Source organism: Simochromis diagramma, unplaced genomic scaffold (assembly GCF_900408965.1).
Source record: "Simochromis diagramma unplaced genomic scaffold, fSimDia1.1 OVJJ01000293.1, whole genome shotgun sequence".
Taxonomy (NCBI): Eukaryota; Metazoa; Chordata; class Actinopteri; order Cichliformes; family Cichlidae; genus Simochromis; species Simochromis diagramma.
The window spans coordinates 4,531,383-4,553,276 of record NW_024386801.1 but is presented as its reverse complement, the minus strand read 5'-3'; the positions used below and the strand labels follow the sequence as shown (position 1 = coordinate 4,553,276).

At 40.1% G+C, this 21,894-nt stretch overlaps 1 protein-coding gene across 4 annotated transcripts; it reads right to left on the bottom strand.

The window, feature by feature from the left end:
• Window positions 1-2: 2 nt before the first annotated feature.
• Window positions 3-20,280, bottom strand: phrf1 (PHD and ring finger domains 1). 4 transcript variants are annotated; one of them, XM_040025263.1, is made up of 20 exons: window positions 20,158-20,280; window positions 19,301-19,423; window positions 19,059-19,181; window positions 17,608-17,804; window positions 16,194-16,277; window positions 15,963-16,096; window positions 13,884-13,975; window positions 13,415-13,593; window positions 12,781-12,913; window positions 12,542-12,657; window positions 12,220-12,413; window positions 11,230-11,352; window positions 8,563-8,717; window positions 6,202-8,116; window positions 4,913-6,096; window positions 4,463-4,539; window positions 3,926-3,979; window positions 3,830-3,895; window positions 1,659-1,787; window positions 3-1,528 (listed from the first exon to the last, which is right to left on the bottom strand). In XM_040025263.1, exons 2-20 carry the CDS (start codon window positions 19,386-19,388, stop codon window positions 1,361-1,363), a joined length of 5,211 nt encoding a protein of 1,736 aa, XP_039881197.1. In that variant the 5' UTR covers window positions 19,389-19,423; window positions 20,158-20,280; the 3' UTR covers window positions 3-1,360. The 4 variants fall into 4 exon arrangements, with proteins under 4 accessions (XP_039881197.1, XP_039881194.1, XP_039881196.1 ...); XM_040025260.1 differs by having other exon boundaries at window positions 3,830-3,979; XM_040025262.1 differs by having other exon boundaries at window positions 3,830-3,979; window positions 13,430-13,593.
• Window positions 20,281-21,894: the final 1,614 nt, after the last annotated feature.

Genomic DNA, 21,894 nt, shown 5'->3' with positions numbered 1-21,894 from the left:
TCTCTTTGTCATCAGTGATTTATTATTTGATGTTTCCCTGTAGAAACACCTGGACTGATCAAGTAAATAGAGAAAAAAAAACAACAAAACACATACATTCAGATAACATGAGCACCTATTTGTTAAATTCTTCCATTCCAAGTTCCTGGCTTTATACAGCACAATTAAAGATAATGACAAGGAAGTAGTACAAGGCAGGTCCAGCAACCTAATTAATCAGTGTTTACAGTCGACAAACTAGTAGAGATAACAGAGTGGAAATTTGCACCACATTCTTTGCAAAAATAACTGGGGTTTTCCACCTTTGCCACTGAGAAATGTGTTGCCCTCACTCCTGAGTAAAAGCTATATTATTTACTATGGAATTGTATCCCTTGTCTAAAAACATAATACTGAAACAAATGAAATCTCACCTATGGATCTTGTATTCATTTTACTCCTTTGGCACAAAAAACTAATATTCTCTGGTTCTTTTAAAAAAATTATGGGTTTAAAAGGAGCTGAAGCTACAGCAAAGGAGAACAGTGAATATGACTATTCACTCCAAATTCACCTGCATTATGCTGAACTGAGCTCATTAGACATGGATATTAGAAATATGAATATGAAAAGAAGCGCTAAATTTAAAACATTAAACACAGTCAACTTGAACTAAAACAAATTTATGTCAATCATTCGCAACAGGCAACACGGATGAAAGGAACATACAGGTGAATGTATCAAATCTATATATTATATTTACAACCAAACCTAAAATTATTTTTAAGTCTACTGATAAATTTTCTACAAAAATTGCATAACCATGTGCTCTCTTAACATGTAATTTTCTTAAATATGCATATTCTTCATATTTTCCCGCTTCTCGTCTGACAAATTGAGTTTTGCCTATGATAAATACCCCTTCCCTCTCAAACAAACAAACAAAAGAAATACATAGAAAACTCAAACGCCACGCCACATTGTATCCTACCAGTGATATGCCGGTGGAGAAAGCTACCCGGTTTTTACCTCTATGGGATGGTCTTTGAGTTTTGCCTCTTTAAGGCACACTCTCAAAGTCTCCCATTAAGTTTCTCAGCTGTGTTACAAACGGAGAATAGTTCTTGGCAAGAGACACCAATAGGTACTGTTCAAGTCATCAATGAATAAAGGTTGTGTTCAAAATACCATTAAGATAGAAATCTCAACATTATAGAAAATGTTCCATTTTGAAACTGTGAGCAAAGGTTGGTTGACCTTTTGCACTTGGTATGTTTAGAGTGTGATCACGCCCAATTCTAGGACATAGAATAATATAGCATAATATATGAATATGAAGTGAATATTGTGGGTGTAGTTGTCCCTGCCTATAGTTCCTGCCTCATCGTGGACTGTCAGAGGTTTTGGCTGCTTCAGCCTGGGTGTCTGGGGCTTTTCCTAAATCGTCTCCCTTTTTATGTTTCCTAGCATGTTTATATTTGTCCACATATGCCTTAACCAGATTTCCAACTTTCACTGGGTTGATTTCTCCACTCTTGCTGTGGCACACCTGAGAAAAAGATCATTTCAAATTGTTAAAAGAGACACTGAGAAACTCCTGAGTCACACCTTAAAAAAAACTGTTTAAGCAAATAAAGAATTAAAAAGAATTTCATCATCATCATATTTTTCTAACCCACCTTCTGGACAGCTTTGCGAAGAATCTCCTTGTATTCATCCTTGTTGATATCTCTCCTTTGGTAGAAAGGTTTGATAGCTAGCTTAACTTCTTCTATCGCTCTCTCTTGCATGTGCAGTTTTTTCAAATACTGTTAGGAGAAATAGAATCATAATTCATGCAGTGACATAATTTTTTCCACACGTTCATTTTGAAACTAACATTTGTGCATGCTTTTGCTTTCATTCGAACTTCAAATTCTTTGATAAATTCGTTCTTCAGTATAGGAAAATGTGTGAAATTTAATTGCACAAAGGTTCCCTGCAGCATGGAACATTTGTGCAATTAAATTTCACACATTTTCCAAAGTGTTATCCAAGCAAGCCCAAACATGAAGCATGGTGTCACAATCTTTCTCTCTCTTTCGAATTTGGGGGGCTGGCCAGAGAAGTGATTTTGCACAACATAAAGTGAAGCTGAACGTTGACATTTCCTGCAAATAAAAGGCTACCATGTCTTCCTTTCATTTTGTTGGGCACTTTTTTAATAATTACAGTTCGAAATAATAATAATGATGAAAAAGAAGAGAAAGAAACAGCTTTATGAAGTTACAGGGACCATAACCTTTTACAGTTAACATGTAATTAGTTCATCATTGTAGGCAGCACGGTGGCACAGTGGTTAGCACTGTTGCCGCACAGCAAGAAGGTCCTGATTTCAATTCCACCATCAGGCCAGTGTGAGGGCCCGGTGGCGCCAGTGTCCGGCAGCCTCGCCTCTGTCAGTGCGCCCCAGGGTGGCTGTGGCTACATTGTAGCCTGCAATGCGTCCTGTCATAGAACCCTCCAACGCATAGTGAGAGCTGCAGAGAGGATCATTGGTGTCTCTCTCCCCTCCCTCCAGGACATTTACAGCACCCGTCTCACTAAAAAATCCCTTTGCATAGCGGCTGATCCCACGCACCCAATGCAAAGCTTCTTCAAGCTGCTGCCGTCGGGGAGGAGACTGCGGAGTCTCCAGGCCAGGACCAGCAGGCTGAAGGACAGCTTCATCCATCAGGCTGTCAGGAAGCTTAACTCCCTCCCGATTCTGCCCCCTCTCCCCTCTCTCCTCCACGGTCTCACTGAACTCTGTCACACACACTCACACACACACACACTCTCTGACTCACTCACTGGCCTGCACCAGTTACCAGTCACTTTGTGGAGCATTGGACTGCCATTACCTCATAAGACTTTGTTGTTACACTATCTCTTACCGTACATTACTAAATCTCCATTTGCACTATTTGCCTATTTGCACTACTCTGCCTGGTTTGCACTCAATGTCATTTACCCTTATATTGTATATTGTATAGCTTTCTTGTTATATGTAAAATTGTATTATATTATTTAATTTTATTTAATTTTTTTTACTTTAAAATATTTTACTTGCATTTTTAATCACTCTTATATTTAAATGTTCATTTTCTATTTTATCTAGGGATTGAGAGTAACGAAGTTTCTATTCTCTGTATGTCCTGTACATGTGGCAGAATTGACAATAAAGTTGACTTTGACTTTGACTTTTGACTTTGACTTGATTGTAGCTTGCCATCACCAGTGTGTGAATGTGTGTGTGAATGGGTGGATGACAGGTTGTGTAAAGCGCTTTGGGGTCCTTAGGGACTAGAAAAGCCCTATACAAATACAGGCCATTTACCATTTCTGTGTGGAGTTTGAATGTTCTCCCCGTGTTTGCGTGAGTTCTCTCCGGGTACTCCGGCTTCCTCCCACTGTCCAAAGACATGCACTTAGTGGGGATAGGTTAATTGGTTAATCCAAATTGCCCATAGGTGTGAATGTGAGTGCGAATGGTTGTCTGTCTTTGTGTGTTGGCCCTGCGACAGACTGGCGACCTGTCCAGGGTGTACCCTGCCTCTCGCCCTATGACAGCTGGGATAGGCTCCAGCGCCCCCCGCGACCCTGAAAAGGATAAGCGGACGCGAATGGATGGATGGATAGTTCATCCATGTATCTCAGTTATCTGAAAAAATTCCCATACAGCCTTCCTGGGATAAAGTTAATGGGAATGGCCCAGACCAGCCCCCCCCCCAAAAAAAAACAACCAACAAATTCAGTCTGCAGGGGCATAACATGAAGGTAAAAGTTATAATCAAATATTTATTTAAGCCGAAAATGCATTTCTATTCACCTTGTCTTTCCTTGATAAATCTCCTTCTTCTGTCTCTCCTTGTGCAGTGGCCGATAACTCCCCAGAATGAAGACCATCAGATTTAGAGGAAGTACTGAGAAGACCATCAGCACACTTCTTGGAGGGGTCACTAACAGCTGCAGTAATATCCTGTAAAAGTCAAGGGAGATTATACAGTGACCACCACCTACAAAAATTCAAAATATTCCATCATATAAACACACAGAAAATTGTGGTCATGAATTTAAAATCAAGTCACACTCCAAATGCACAATTATTTAAAATTCAATTTGTACACATTTGTCCTATATTTAACAACCTGTGTTTTATTGTGTGTCTATACAAATAATTACTAATACTGATGGGTCTAAAACAATACTGTTGTGTCTCTTACAGATACTTGTATGGGGACACAGTTTATAAGTACTGCTTACATGCACAGTTCTACTTTCAGTTACTCTGAAACTGCTTTGGTATCAGTTTCACTTTCTATCACATGTCTCTATAAAAACACCAAACTTGCTTCTTCTGGATAAACACTGCCACCTTCCTACGAATATTGCCATTACATAAGAAATAGCACATGCAAAAAATATCTGGTAAATACTGCAGTGGCAAGTAGCTCAGACCTACCTGACTGGATGCCTGGACTGTCAAAGAAGGTCTGCGAGCCCCTTCCTGCTTTAGCTTCAGTTTATATAGAGCAAGTTCTGTGCAAGGGGGCGAAAAGGAAAGCACAAAAACACACAATTAGCAACATAAGATACACAACACACCTCGGATCTCGGCACATCTTTATACTTGTACTGTAAAACATTAGTTCTGCATGTCTTATGGTAAAAAAAATAAAATAAATAATATTATTTATTTACATATTAAAAATCTTTGCTTAAAGACTAGAAAAAGCTGCTAGAAACAGTGTTCAGAGCAGTTTGAAGCTTGAGTTTTCAGTTTATAGGGAACAGTTGTATCCAGGCTATATTGAACAGCAATCACTTCTAAAGGCATTTAAAAATAATGAAGTGACTTAAATAAAAACACATTAGTTAGCATGATATAGTAAAGTAACAATATACCACTTACTGCTCGCAGACTTCTCTGGTTGCGGACCCTCAGGCTCCTGTATATTCCAGGTAACACGCTTCACTTGTGTTTTGGATGTTTTTGCTCCTGCTTTTGTTGATATCTGCTGTACCTCATTCTTCCCGGCCACTACTTCTTTCTCTTGTACGACAGCTGCACCACTACTCTCTGTGTGCTCAGATTTCACGTAATCCAAGGTGTCTAGCATCACATCAATATTAAAGTCATCATCAGAGTCTGAAGGCTGCTGAACTTCCAGTTTTACAGGGACAGTCAATTCAGTGTTTTGATGTTTGGCCACGGCCAACGGCTGAGTCTCAGAGACTGTGTCCTGGTGGCTTTCGTCTGCAACAGGAGGGGTCAGCGTAGAAAAGGAAGTATCGGGGGGTAAGCTGGATACACAGACTGGTTCTGATTTAACAATTGGAATTTCGCAAGTCTCGGTCTTAATGGGGACTTCGATATCCTCTTTGCTTACTGCCAAAGAACAAGTGTCTGTTTCCTCTTTCTTAATCGATATACTAATAGGATTATCTTCAAACATGCCAACCGATGCCTGTTTTTCTTTCTTAATTTCTTTTCTATCCTTTGCTTCTTTTGTACTTTCTGTAGTTTTGAACTGGCTCTCTGCACTGAGGACTTTGTCCGGCTTTTTTACTTTAGAGGTGAAAGAACAGGATGGACCCTCCTTTTTATTCAGATTGGCTTCAACTTTTTCATCTTTACTGTAGCTTTGAGAAACATCTTTCTCTTTTTTCTTGTCTTGCAACCTCTTTGCGTCTTTAGAGGATGAAAGAGAAGTTGGGTGTGAGCTTTTGGATGATCTTTCTTCTTTCCTTTTCTCTCTTGAACTGGATCTAGACCTGTTTCTCCTCTTCTCTTTAGATCGTGACTCCACCTTGTCTCTTGAAGAGAGAGACAAATGTTTGCTGTGTTCTCTCCTCCTCTCCCTGGATCTGGACCGGGATTTTGACCGACCGTGCTTACGGTCCTTTGATCTAGATCGGGTTCTGGACCTGGAACGTGAATTGGACTGGGACTTTGACCGAGACCGACCACGTCTTTTGTCTTTTGAAACTCGTCGTCTTTCGTGGTCCCTCTCTTTGTCATCACTTCTCTCCTTGCTCCTTCGTTTATGCTTCTTCCTTGTTGAATGGTCTCTACTGCTGGAGCTGGAAGCAGACCTAAAATTTCCACAATTATAAATCATTCCAGTGAAGGTCAAAATAAAACACAGCATCACTGCCTAATTAGTATAAAGTATATTTGAAAAACTGTTATATATTTACCTGGATCGCCGCCTTCTCCTTTCATCTTTTGATCGTGACCTGGACCGCCGTCTCTTTCTGTGAGTCCTATCAGGGGAATTGGGTTGAGAACTGTCTGAGCTTGAGTGTGCCCTATTCCTCTCTCTAGACTGTGATTGCCTGGAACTCCTTTCTTTCTCCTCACGGTCTACTTCTTTTTGCTTTGTGACATGGCCTGAACCATGCTGATCTCCTCTCCTGCCTCTGTCTGTCTCAGATCCACTGGAGGACTGCTCCTTCAAAGCTTTGGAGCTTTTCTTCTTATAGTCCAAATCTCTTGAAGGGGACTTTGAGCATGACATAACATGTGATTTAGTTTCTTCCTTTTGTTTCCTCTTGACAGTTGTAGAGTTATCCACTGATGAATCTTCCTTATCCTTTGAGAGAGATCTGCTGGGAGTTCCAGCACGTTGTCCACGCTTTGCCTCTTGAGTCTCTCTCTCAGTCTTTACAAGATCCAGAGTTTGATCAGCAGGCGGTGTGGTGTCTGTGGTCTCTGAATTAAAAAATCTGTCACCACTGATTTCAGATTCACCTGCATTTTCACAAGGTTCTTTCTTGACTTTGTCAAGTGATACAGTTTGTTCTTCAGTCTTTATGCCTGATAGTCTTGATTCATTTTCAACCTTTACAATGTCCTCCAAGAGTCTGGCCCCAGATGTGGTTTCCTGAGCTATCCCTGGTCCTTCCTGTGTGACCTCAATCTCTGATGTTTCAGTCTTCACCTGTACTAGGTCCTGCTCGTTTTGCATTATAGTCTCATTGTTACTTAGACTAGGAGGCTTCCTGTCAAGTGTTACATACTGAGAAGTGCCATCTGGGCTTGTGCCCTCCGTTTCGTCACCTGAGCTGCTTGAATCTGACAGAGTAGGATTAAAGGGATCATATATATTATCTTGCTCCTTACTACCCAGACTACGTGATGCCAAAAGCATTTGTTTATCCCTGTCCAATTGTCTCTTTTTAGCTTCATCATCCTTCTTCCTCCAGTGTTCCTGGAAGGTGCCTACACTAGAAGAGGATGATGCAATGCCTAGCCGCCTTGATTGCCATGGGTTCCCACTAGAGTTGATGCGGAAGCTCACTGATGATGACGACGATGATGACGATGATGACGATGAGGAGGAGGCATATCGTGGCTGGCCGGCAGGACACCCAGCGGACGAGGATGAAGAGAATGAATTAGAGAAAGCTGAAGATGAGCTACCTCCATCAGGCCTGTGCCTTGGGGCCTGACCGTCAGCCTGGCCCCTTTGCCGGTCTACACTTTGCTGCCTTCCTTTGTCCCCAGAAAGATTATTCATGCCCGTTTCAGGCATGCCATAACCATTACTATTAGGGGTGGATCTCCTACCCTGACCCCTGCTGCTACTAACTTCATGACTGCCATCTTGACTAGTGCCATCATTTGTCATGCCACTACTTTCCCTTTTTATTTTTGGTATTCTAGGAAGTTCTGACACATCTACCCACATGGGTTTTGTAGGTGCCTTTTTAGATTGGCTTTGTGATGGGATCATTCCCTTGCTTTTGGAGCTTGACTCTGCAGTTGGACAGACAGATGACAAGCCTTCCCTAGGGACTCCAAATCCATTGCTTACACGGTGATTAGAGGGTGTGGGTCTGTTTGGACGAGGTGGATGCAAACCTGGATGCCCTCTGAGATCAGAATGGAGAGGTGTTTGTGTGTGGCTAGTTGAAGAAGCTGCTAAAGGAGGTAACCGAGTTGAGCTCTGGGACAATGGTGTGCTCACAGAGGCGCAGGAGGGCCCTGGTTGATCTCTGTTGTAGTTCACAGACACAGAAGTGTCTCCTAGACCTGCTGACATCCCTGGGCTGTTTGCATCTCCAGAGCTACTGCTTTTTCTACTGCCAGGTATTAATGGAGATGGCATCACTGTAACAGAAGAAAGGGAAAAAAAACAAAACAAACAAACTTTAGTTTTCTTGCTAAAAATAAATTTAAGCATCTTAAGGTTTATCATGGTACTTTTTTAAAATATGGACCTCTGCTATGAGGTATCAGGCTATTCTAACTAGAACTGCAATTAAGCTAAGGCAGATCTAGTTCATGTGCCACTAGCTCACCATGGCTGCAAAGAACAACAAAGTATACTATCTCACAGCAGAAGCAGATACTAAACTGCCTGTTCACTTGGCAAAAAATAATTATAACTTAATGTTGCAGTAAAATATAAACAGTAGTATTTAAGAACAAATGCGTGCACCCCGAATGTAAATGTGTGGGATATACTGCACACAGCTAGAAAATACAAGTACACACAATATAAATGCATTTCATAGTCTGGATATGTGACACAAAAATGTATTACATACACCTACTTGGTTTGGTAGCTTTAAGCGAACCATCTCGATTAATGACAACATCAGAACTGTCCATCAAGAGCATGCTCTGTCCTGATAGGATGCTGCCCAGCAGATCAGGTACAGGAGCTGCCTCCACAACACCTCCTGATGGGTGGACATCCATACCCCTCCTGGTATAGCATAGCAAACCTTCAATAAGATTTGTGAAGTATTTACGGATATAAATCAAACGTAACGTTTGTAGATTCATATGTGCATTACAGAATGTATAGGATAAAGGTCTAATCATCTCTTAGTTTACTCAGATTGCACAGAGTGTATATTTGTTAATAATTCGAATCATTTTGGATAAGGATAAGTGTAAGATAATGGGGAATTTCAGTTTTTACTTTATAATTTGTTCAGCGTAAGATTTACAGTTAAATTGTATTTTTTCTTGCCTTATTTAATTTTTATGTACTGTTCCTTTAACACACGGTAACTGTGCACGGGGGGAGCGTTCGCGACGGGCAGTGTGGAGCTACGGGGGCTTTAACTAGTTTCTTACCGTGTTTGCAGTGTACAGGAACATTCAAATGGATCACCGTATTTCAAAACTGTGGAAATACATGTTTGCCTGTTTGTTTTTCGACTACAAGCGGACTTTGTGGATTATGTTCAACTGCACTAAGACACGCGTACGGCCCGACTACCAGCTAGTGCTTCCGCGGTAATAGATATGTTTTAATGTTCACCAGAAATTTCAAGCTTTAAAAAAATGGCAAGTTTTCATCTCCTATCTGGAGCAGATTTAATATTCTATAACTACAATCAAGGGTGAAAAATGGTCACAACAGATGCGACAGAGAGGTGAATCGTTCTAGACATTTGCATGTTATGTTCAAAAACCACAATCAACATAAAAGTAGCTGTCGGGTGTGGCCATTCATTCTTTTGAGGTAAAGTTTTTCCTTACCTTTTCAGCCATTTCCATCTTAATTTCTAAGGTTTACAATTACAAGCCCCTATCATTGATATTAACTGCCTGAACTGTACCAAAATGTTGAAAGTCATGTTTTTTCCTCTCATAGTGACCAACTGAATGTGTAGTTTTAAACACGGCTCAAAATCATATTTAGGAGTAATTTAATAGTAATTTAAGGTATTTATGCTCATGGTTTTTAGGTAGATTAACTTCTACAATTAACAGAAAAAAAAAAGATATGCATACCAATATACGTAAACAGCTGATAATTGACTGTGTGCACATTAGCATATGCTACTTCCGGTGCGGAAACTCCTGTGGGGAGCTTTGTTTCCGGTGTCCTATTCACGCCTGGTTTATGGTCCAAAACAAGTTAAGCAAATGAATGAATCAAGCGGCGATTTACATTTCTATAGATGTCTAGGGCATTTACCCAATATATCTGTAAATGATGTTCATCGACTTGTTGATATTTTTTCCCTGCACCTCAGGGCAAAAGAGAAAATGGATTCAAATGTTATATTTCTCAGCTGTCCCTCGTTTATAGCGGGTGTTATGTTCTAAAAATAACCAGCAATAGGTGAAATCAAGTAGCCAATTTTATTTTTTGACGGTGCAAAATGTTTCGTGGACATCGTGGACATACAGCACTGCACTTCAGAGTCACACTGCTAGCGATTGATGCAGCGACAGGAGAGACGTCACGGAGGAGATCGTCTGCAGCGATCAGGATGCAGGACACAATGTGACGTAAAAAAAAAAAAAAAGCATGCAAACTTGCACTAAAAAAATCTGCGAAACAGCGAGGTGAAAGGTTAACCGCGTTATTAGCGAGGGACCACTGTAATTTTTAAGGTAAGTCACAACATACCCTTCGTAAATACTAATGTATAGAAACCCTTACCAGCAATCATTCATTTTTTGTGTGGCTTTTTTCACGGTTTGTTAACATGCTGTGTAGGTGTGTACTTGACTAGCTGATCTCGACATAATGGGGGAAACATCTGGTTTGACTATTCTTCACCTGTAGTTTGAATGCTGAACATTTGCCTGTTTAAAATCATAAGACCAGTCACTATACAGAGATGTGCTTCTGAATGTGGACGGTGTCTCTTCTGCATGCAGTAATGCAGTTCTGCTCGTGTTGAGTGATGTAAACAACTGATTGATCTAAACTCTTTAAACATCATAATTGATCATTAGATTTTTTATGACACAACAGTGGTGAGTGTTCCCACCTTCTGCTTTTTGTAACTTAACGCGATCTTTCCGTTTTCGAGTTTTGGACATGATTTTGGAGTATATCGTCGAAGTAGCGATTGACTGAAAAGTAAAGCTACCAGAAATGTACAACCCCACATCCGGTCTCAAACCAGGAAGTTAGCATTTTCTCGTGCACAGGGTCAATATGAGCCTTACCATATAAAATTGGGGTTGTTGATAAAATGACTCACTTTATCAGTAGTAGCAGTAGTAGTAAAACAACGTATGATGCATCAATCATGTTGCTTACATTTTTATAAACAACAGTTAGCACAATAGCACAGATCCAACTAAAGCTACCTGTATTTAATTAGTTTGTTTAATACAATAATTATACAGATGAATTAACTATGAATGTCTGAGCATGAGCAAAGCAAACAAATACTGCAAGCTTTATTCAACTTTTCAGTTGTTTTTAACCTAATCCATGTCTCAGGGCAAACAGGAAATGATACCTGGAAAGACTTGCAGTGATTGGTCGAGCCACGGGCTGATGAGAGCGAAGCGCTGAGCAGGAGATCCCTCGTCTCTTGGCCTCCAGTAGCGATGAAACATGAGCCTGCTGTTCATCCTCCTCACTGGTCAAATGGGCACCATAGGTTCAAAAAGAAAAGGAAAAAAGTTAGCTTAATACAGTGGTTCCCAAACTCCCCTTTGTTTTACAAGACCTGCAATAAATTACAGGTTACAATAAAATAAACCACTACCCTCTTGTAGATAACAGAAAAACAAAACATCTTTACGGTGTAATTATTTTACGTTTTTTTTTGTGTGTGTGTAAGAATATTCAACACTGCTATCAATACATCTGGGTTAATAGTTCTAACCGAATAAGTTTAGTGAAACAGTGAGACATACAGGTGCTACTCAAATTTTGAAAATCAGTATTTTTCATCAGTTATTTAAGAAATTAAACATTCAACATGTTCTGCACTTGTGATATGTAAAAAACAAAAACATTTCATTTTTCATTTTTATAATTGACAGTTTGATAAATATTAGAAGATTTAATTTCAAGCTTGAATAAACTGCTGTTCAAACAGGTAAAATACCAATGGGTTTGCTGACTGTCATTGCTGTCATGGGCCAGACACCCAGTCTTTCCTGAAACCCAGAGACAATCTATGGTTTGCTGCCATTATGAAAATGAGAAACACCCAATTTTAAAAATACAGATGAGCTAAAGGCTACTACTAAAGCAACCACCACAGCAGCACAAAAAGCTGATAGCTTTCATGCTACACTGCACTGACACAATAATTTTCTTAGAAATCTGTCTTTGATTGATCTTAGAAAAAATAAATAAAAAGAAAGGCTTGAAATATTTCACTTTGCACGTAACAAATATAGAATTATAATGAAGGCTGATTACTTTTAAATGAAACTACATAAATATGAACTTAATGATATTCTAATCTTTGTATATAGAGCTGGGAGTCTCTTACCGATCCACAAATGGATCCAAATCAAATGGGTCTCCATAGATAGAGAGGGATGCAGCTCCTATGTCAGCACGCATATTGCTTAGTGTGTGCTCTGATGGCCTATAAACTGTTGGAAGCGATGAGCTCTTCTTGTCCTTTACAATTCCAAGACTATTAGCAATACGGCTTCGTGGAGTGGCAACCTTCTTCATCATCTAACAGGAAAAGAGAGTTGTTCTTGAAATCTTTCATAGGACTACAATAGAAATTTCCATTGTTGAAATGAAAATGAAGAATGTTTAAAATCACATATATAAATGTTTGATGTTGATAATAGACTTACCATCCTTCTCCTAGATTTATTCCTCCTTACTTTTCGTTTCCTCCTCTTGACTCCCGTGCTAGACACTTTACCATTTTTAGCAGATGTCTTCCTACTTTTCACCTTTTTGTGCTTTCCTGGACAGGTGACGAAACAGAGGGGAGAGAAAAAAAGCATTTTATCATCAGTTTCTTCACTCATCATCTGTTCATGCAAGTACTTTTATCTAAAATAATTCCTTCATATATGTCCTTACTTACCAGTTCTGCGTTTACGGCTAGATGCTAAACGAGGTGTTAAGTCCCGTATGTATACAGCTGTGTTGAGCCCAGCAACCACAGCATTAATCGTTTCATCCAGCCAAGTGGACTGTATCAGATATGTCGGGGCCAGCTAATGGGAAAAGGTTTGCGTTACTCCACTGCTTTGCTTTCACAACGTTCTGCAAACTTGACTCTCAAACATTAAATGCTACTTAGCAAAAACATATTAGTTGGCATTTAAGACACTTAAAAGTCAAAAATGCATGCCTTTTTTTTTTTTTTGCAGTCAATAGCACTAAAGTATATTATCCAGATACATGACAATACCAACAGCATTCCCAGACTGCATACCTCCACCAGGGCTGAAAATTTGCAGAAAATTTTCAAGCAAATCTGTCCATGACTTTTTGATAGATCCTGCTAACAGCTAAAAAACAATCAAGCTGCTCCAATCACATAATCCCCGTGGTAGAGGTAATAAGTGTTTAATGGTATTAATAAATGTATTACGTGGAACAAATAACTTTGTTAAGCTTTGACAAAATAAGCTGCAAAATCCAACAACGCATGAATGCAACAGTAATGAGTTAGAAAATAAGCCAAGACATAAGCATCACGCTTCATGCCAAACCTGCGACGTGCGTGCCTGTGTGATGCGATGTCGGTTGACATTGGCTCGGACCCTCTCACTCTGCTGGGTACGGGCAATGGCTCTGGTGGGGCCTGAAGCACGGGCTTGTGATCGACTGGCGGCAGGACGTGCAGTAGAAGGCAGGCTGTCAGCATCACTGAGTTCCTCAGCTGAACCTCCTGATAAAAGGAGATTTTAAAGTTTGATTTGTGAAAGGCTGTATTAGGGTGCATTTTTTCCCGAAATCTTTTTTTTTTTTTTTTTAAGAAAATTAAAAGGTATAAACATCAATTACACAAAGAATAAATTTTTAAAAGCAAGATAAAACAAAATTTAAGCCAACAGGGATACTTTTCAGTATATGTACAAAACGGTATATTTATTTAATTAACATTTAGGTTTTGTTTTTAATTACTATCAGTGAATGATCACGTGCTGCACAAAGAACTTCATTAACTTAAAGGCTTACTTGAGTTACGGTTGTTGGCTTCACACTCAGGACAGAACCATTCCTCTACAGGAACAGAGTCAAGGGGCGGCGTGAGGCACTCCATGTGATATCTATAGAATAAAACACCTTACTGTTAAATATGCAAGCATTCATATGCATGAGTCACAATATGAAGGCTATTTAGCAATGATAAGTAGGTTGAGCGATTGGACGAATATTTTTACAAGGGCGATTTATTTATTTACCCGTAAGTACGTTTGCTAATAGTTATGGAGCTAACAGAAGCAGTCAACAGAAAAAAATAATAATAATAGCGCTGTTGTAACACCACCCTCTTTCATCTGTGAGCGAAATGCACCCTCCTCTAGTGATGTGTCGGTCGCGAACAAAACAGCTCTTAGAACCGGATCTTTGACGTGAACGACGCGAGCCGGCTCCTTTTTCCCCCCCCCTTTCTCTCACCCTCTTTCTCGCACGTTGTGCTTTGCGGTGGGAAGAGGGGGGAAGGGGCGGTAGTTACACTCACAGTAGCACAGAAACAGAGCAGGAGGGAAAGACAGAGAAAGAGAGCCAGGGACAACAACGTCACATTAGAAAGGTATAGTAATCATCCACAACTATTTTCAGTTGCAGATGATAAAGGATTCAGAAAGTTTATTCATGCAGGCCCATATGACAGAGAATATGCATCTTCTTTTTGTTTTCATATTTTAATTTATATTTAATTGTGTTGTGGTTTGTAGTGTTTTGTGTTGTTTCACTTTAAATTTGTTTAAAAGGAAAAAGCTGAAAATTTAAATAGTTACAAGTTGAAATGTGAATAGTTGTTTTTGTATTAAATGGTAAATGGTAAATGGCCTGCATTTGTATAGCGCTTTTCTAGTCCCTAAGGACCCCAAAGCGCTTCACACTACATTCAGTCATTCACCCATTCACACACACATTCACACACTGGCGATGGCAAGCTATATTGTAGCCACAGCTGCCCTGGGGCGCACTGACAGAGGCGAGGCTGCCGGACACTGGCGCCACCGGGCCCTCTGGCCACCACCAGTAGGCAAACATGGGGTTAGTATCTTGCCCAAGGATATTTGGCATGCAGCCAGGAGGCAGCCTGGGATCGAACCACTGACCTTCTGATTAGTGGCTGACCTGCTCTGCCACCTGAGCTAAATGATTTATTTATTACATTTTATGTGGAGTGAAAAAATAAAAGTATATTTACAGTGGCCCCTAGAGACAAAGCACGTAAAAACTCCAAAACAAGTACAAAAGACAACAGAAGTGCTCCAGGATGCTAGGCGCAGTGTTGAGCTTTTGTTACCTACTGGCTACACAAGCCAGGAAGTACCAACGACTGGATTTGGTGTGTGGTAGTAACAGGTAAATGAACTTTTTAAAAAAAATTATTTTAATATATATATGAGTGCTTGTGTATAAATACACAAACAACACACACATGCTTTTAGTTGTGTAATTTAAGTGATCTAGGTAGCTCTGTTTTCGAAGGTCAGTTAACGCTAGAAATGTGTTTTGGAGTTTGTACGTGCTTTGTCTCTAGGGGCCACTGTATATATTTATATATAAACATATAATAATTACATCCTTAGATTTACCTCTTTCATCTGGTTTAAAGCCAAAGAAATTCCAAATTGGTGACATTATATATTTTTTTTAGTGCTGTCAGCGTTAACGCGCCGTCATCACGACTCACGCGATTAACAATTAACCCATCTGGAGCGCGGACTGAGTCAAAATACCTGAAATGTCTGTGTCAACGCATTTCGGCAGTTTGTCCAAATTTTGTTCATTCTGCACTCCAGATGGGTTGAGAATGTTAAAATTTTAATCGTGATGACTGCGTTTAGGCTGCTTTAACGCTGACAGCGTTTCGTTTTTTTTGGAAACTAGTTCGTCCATGTTTGGACTTCTGTGTTGTAAACGTGCGAATCAGTCCGTGGATGTTTACATAGCCCCGCCCATCAAAACGTCTGCGCATGCGTGAATATATCACCCATCTGCGATTGTTGGACTGACAATTGCCGGTTGGAAAATTTCTACATAACGCCCAACCCTAAATGATAATGTAAACTTCACCCTGCATCACAGCCGTCACATAGCAGCAGGCGGTCCTCTCGGTCACTGCCCCCACAAACTTCACAGTTGGTCTGTTCCAAGTCCAAATTAACGGTTTCCTCTTGCCCTTCCTTCACAGGCTTTTGCACAGTTATCTAAAAAGAAGCAATAATCATAAAGACACGTAGGAAAATAGAAAACATAACACAATGTACTTTGAGTAAAATGAGTTAATAATTGTTTCAAACTCACCATTTTTTTCACTTTGCCTCCATAACATTTCCTGAGGTATATACTGTTAAAGGCCATACGGTCGACAGGACACGAGTTTGCATTCTGGAGGAGAAACAAACAAAAAACAAACACTATAACTGAGCCGCTGACCTTCCTCTTCCTCTGATTTCTCATCAGTGTTCAACACTCTGCAGCCTTGTATCCTGGCCACTAAACTTTCCTCCCAATTTCACCTGGATGATCAGCTAATCCTGTGGATATTGGACTTTTTGACCAACAGGACTCAGAAAGCTTGGACCAACAACTCTCTTTCCGGTGTCCGTTCCACCTCCACTGGCTCCCCCCAGGGCTGTGTGCTCTCCCCCCTGCTCTTCATCTACAGCGATGACTGCAGATCCACACAGCCCAACTGTCACCTGGTGAAATATGCTGACAGCACAGTTCTCCTGTCACTGCTGTCAGCCCCCCCCTGAGTGGTGTGACAGCTCCAAACTTGAACTGAACATGAGCAAAACCAAAGAGATGGTGGTGACCTTCTCCAATAGGCAGAGGGATCTGGCTGCTTCAGTCACCACTACCATCCATGGGAAGCCAGTGGAGGTAGCTGAGGAGCACAAATACCTGGGAACCATCTTTGACAACCTCCTGAAATTCACTGTGCCACCAACGGCTATACCTCCTAAGGAAACTCAACTCCTTTGGAGCCAGCACACCCATCAAGATGACTTTTTACTATGCCTTCCTGGAAAGCATCATGAGCTTCTCCATTACCTGCTGGTTCCACTCCCTCAGCCTTTAGAACAGGAACAGACTGCAGCACACTGCATCAGTGTGCTCTAAAATCATTGGACTGCCTGTCAGAAGTCTTGCACAGGTTTTCAGCCAACGGGCACTTAGACAGGCAGCCAAAATCATCAATGACCCCTCTCACATTCTTCACCCCACATTTCAATAGCTCCCCTCTGGGCGGCGGCTCCACTGCATTTCCTGCAGGACTAAGAGGAGGAGAGCCACCTTTGTCCCCAAAGCCACTCTGCTTTTTAACTCCAACCGATAAGACCATTTCCCACACCAGAAACATAAACTACTCTACACTCTTTTATATTGCTGACACTTTATTCACTTTTAGTCACTTACGGTTATTTATTCACCTAGTCACTTTAATTTTAAAACTGTGTAATTTTAAAACTGTGTATATACTGTATATTCTGTGTATTTATTATGTCATTCTTATTGCCTGTTTATGCCCTGCCCTTATCTTTAACGTCATGCTGCCCTGTTGTATCCTAATTGCGCCTTGGGGATAAATAAAATCTTTCTGATTCTACCACAAAAGCATAAAACTGCAGAGAAAATAGCGATTATTAAAAAATGTAAGACACTTCATAAATAAACGTTTTCTTTTGTTCATACATCATAAATTCAGACCCACCTTGGCCCATTCCAGGATGCAGTCGAAACAGAAGTAGTGCTCACAGTTCTCTGGTGTTGCCACAGGCTGACTGTTGAGAGAGTTAAGGCAGATGGGACACTTTTCTGCGTCCTCATCAGAGCTCATCATTGCAAGGTCTGCAGAGGTTCCTCCAAAAGCTCCATCTTCCGGCTGAGCATCTTCTTCTTCTTCTAGATCTAATAAAAATTACCAGAAATATATTCTACATAAACTGGCATAAACAAAACAAAAGTTGTGCACAGAGTAGCACAGATCCTTAGGAAAAAAATAACTCTTTACTTTTTTCCTACTGATTATCAGCAAATTTTACGCTTTTCACTTATGCAAAGCTGGGTCATGGGGGCTTAGCCCAACCAACATACACAGGAAACTCATGTCAGCTGCTTGTAACCAGGATCTTGTTCTTTCAGTCACTTCCCCAAGCTCATAAACATAGGTGAGTGTTGGAACATAGATCAATTAGTATACCAAAAACTTTACTTTCTGGTTCAGCTCTCTCTTCACCACAATGGTCCAGTACAGTGCTCATATTACTGTTTCCCATCAACCACACTCTCCAACTTTCCATCACTTACAAACAAGAGCCCAAGATATTTAAACCTGTATGCTCCAGGCAAACAACTCTCCCCCAAACCTGGAGGGATCTGTCAACCATTTTCAAGTAGAGAACAATAGGCTTTAATTTGGAATTTTCTCATGCCTTAATAATAGCATTCAGTCTATTAAATTATACAGTCTGCATTTTGGCCAGCTTTCCTTCCTGGCTCTAAGCAGACTTTTTCAATAAAGCACTTATACGGTAAAGGCACATACTTATTCAAACATCTTTTCTTTAACGTAAGATATGGCATTTCTCCTATCATATACACACTGCAGTGATACTACGCATTTAAACTCATACTTTCATATTTTACAGTCTCTCTTTGTAAAACATGCCATTATGCTGTCCATGTTTGTAACTGATCATGTGATACTAAACCGCTTCTTTCATGTGAAGGTTGATGGTTTGATCCCAGTCTGCATGCCAAGTGTCCTTGGCAGGATACTAATCTCATGTTGCTCTCCGATGCATCCATCGGAGTATGAATGTGTGTGGATGGTAGTTAGGAATCACTTAGAAACAGTAGAAAAAAAGTGCTCATATGAATGGGTGAAAGTACTAGTTGTGTAAAGTGCTTTGAGTGCTCCAGTCCATTTACCATGTGAACACAGTGATAGAGTAGGAAACCCTGCGTTAACTTTGCAAATTGAAAACCACCTTCATGAATCAACTAGCCTGACTGCTGATTTTAAAGTAAGCAAATATAGGTAAGAAGAAGATGTCCTAAGTATGCAAACTTCGCTTCTCAAATATGCTTATGATACTTAAGGTAAGATTCAGATCACAAAGATGTTCAGCCAACAAAAAATACATATTGAGTCACTCCTACCATCCTCTTCTTCATTCCCTTCTTCTTCTTCCTCCTCATCTCCATTTACTTGGCCATCCTTTTCTTCATCCCCACTTTCAGATTCTCCCTCCTCAGACTCCACGTCTGAGTCATCAGAGTCATCTAAAGGGAAAGGTTAACGTGGAAAAAAAAAACAAATAAACAAATAAAAAAAACAAACAAACAGAAAATGCAGTAAAACTTTAAAGTATGTGGGGCTCCCGATCAAGGGAAACTACTACCTGATATGGCCCACAGTGCAGCTCTTTTTCCTCTGCTGTGAGATGTGCTGCAATTGATCAGCTCATCTTGGCTGTCGTCTTCATCCATGGTTGACCATCAGAACAGCATCAGCAGCAACTTTTCTAATACAATATAACAATTCAAATATTTAACACAAATGCAGAAATAAAGAAGGTAATAACCGTTTTCCCCTAATGAAATAGATCGTGATAATCATGTATTGCTGTTAACATATACGCGAATCTACGCACTTAAGGAATTTTGTTATTTACACCCGCCCCTCTTTGCCCCAATCAGGAATCGAAAATGGTCTCAGAGATGTATTACTAGAATGAAGTGACAAATCACTTTTCTTAAGCGACACAAGAGTCATATCACTGTATATGCAGTCATTTCTGAGACGATATTTTCACTCTTTTTATGGTTTTTAATTGCTTGCACACAAATACAAAAGGCTTTCATAACACCCGGTAGCTAAAGGACAACCTATGGACTCTGCAGGAGCTACATTTGTAAACAAAGAAGAAACTAGGCACCAAACATTGCGTTTTTCCTTTTCTCACAGATAAAATAAGCAAGCAGCACATATAAAAACATCCACTTTAAAGCTATCCGCTGCGACAAGAACATAGCATTTTCTGTATAACCGTACTTAAATGCCGCTAGCTAGTAACGTTAGCACCAGTGTAGCATGTTAGCTAGCATTGGGACGCTAAAATTAGAAAACGTCAAGTACAAGCTGGCTTGAAGTCTTTACTGAAAGCACTCAGTGTGTCCATAATTTATTCAAAGTCTCCGTTTAACCCATGTAACTGTGGCGTTCTATTAAAGCAATTAACAGTAATATAAGACCTACCCTATTCAGAGGTGTAGGGTATATGTTCAGAGTGGTTTGAAGTCTCCAGGGTTGTTGACTGACACCACCGGCTGGTTGGAGACGGAAATGGCCGCGTGCAGTCAGAAGAATTGGCTCTTAAAGAGATAGTGTCCTCTTATTTGAAATCAGCTTATATTTAGTGATCACTAGGTTCATTTTTGTTGTTGTTGTTTTTCTTAAAGACACGTTTGAACAGTAGGCTATTTCACGCAAGATTAATTAGGACAAAACGAGTAGTCAAAGCTGTCAGCTTGATATCCAAGGCCAGATTTAGTCATGTCTGCGCCAGCACAAAACCCTAATGGCAATCGATAAAGCTGTTATCAGGGTTTACCAAAGAGGCGCAGTGTCAGTTTTGTGACTGAAAACTAAATAGGGGCAAATTGACGTAATGATGCATTCCCAAAGATGTGACCATAAAAAGTTATTTTGGTAACCTATTGACAGTGCGATAATTCATGGGCCATTCTACGACTGCACAACATTTTCTGTTCCACACGTGATTTTTAATGCACTTTTTCTTTTTTGATTTTGTTTTAAAGAACACTGCCAGTTTTGACCCACAACATTGAGTGGCACGACAAAGAGGAATTGGCATGATCCAGTCATGTGCCAACACCATGGGTGGGACAAAGGTCAGTCTTCTTTGACATATTTTATATTTCATTCAGTCTTTTCTGATTAGACTGGGTGTAATCTTGTTTTACCATATAATTTTTTAATAGAATAATCATAGATTTTTCTAGCTCACAAGTGTTTACTCTATTACCTTTGTAATAGTTCAATTCACTTCAATTTTATTTATATAGCGCCAAATCACAACAACAGTCGCCTGAAGGCGCTTCATATTGTAAGGTAGACCATACAATAATACAGGGGAAAACAACAACAACAACCACATGACCCCCTATGAGCAAGCACTTTGGCGACAGTGGGAAGGAAAAACTCCCTTTTAACAGGAAGAAACCTCCGGCAGAACCAGGCTCAGGGAGGAGCAGCCGGTTGGGGTGAGAGAATGAAGACAGGATGAAAGCCATGCTGTGGAGCCAGAGATTAATAACAAGTGTGATTCAGCAGAGAGGCCTATTAACACATACTGAAAAGGAAATACTCATTGCATCATGGGAATCCTCCAGCAATCCCCCAGTTCATGTAATAGTCTGAGTTATTACATGAATACTGTATTTGAGTAAAGATTTAAGAATGAATTATATTTTTTATTAAATACACAACAGAAACATACAAAATAGGAATATTTAGTTTTAAAATGTTGCTTTTTTTTTTAAAATAACATCTCAACAGCAGTGCAGAGTAGGAGCTCAGAAACTAGCACAGAGGAGCATGAAGGAAAGCATAATGCTTACAGTGTAGATTTTAAACAGATTTCTTCTGAAAACAGTGTGTTAAAAAAATCTATGGGGATTGCATGAGGTCTGATTTTAGGTGGGAGAACTGTATACCATAAAGCAGCTCTCTTTCAATATAACCCTAACCCGAATTTGAAGTCCACTACAATATGCAAGGGAGAGAAATTAAGTTATAGAGAGAGGACACGAGCATTCAGGGAGGAGAGATCTGTAGCAGGGGAATGACAGAAGGGGCAATGAGGTGATACCTCTATTATTTGGCACAATTTGTAGTTCAAATGTAATTTGTAGTTCAGATGTCCAGATGCTAAATAAACAAATAAACCAAGGCAGCTGTTTTTATAGTAAC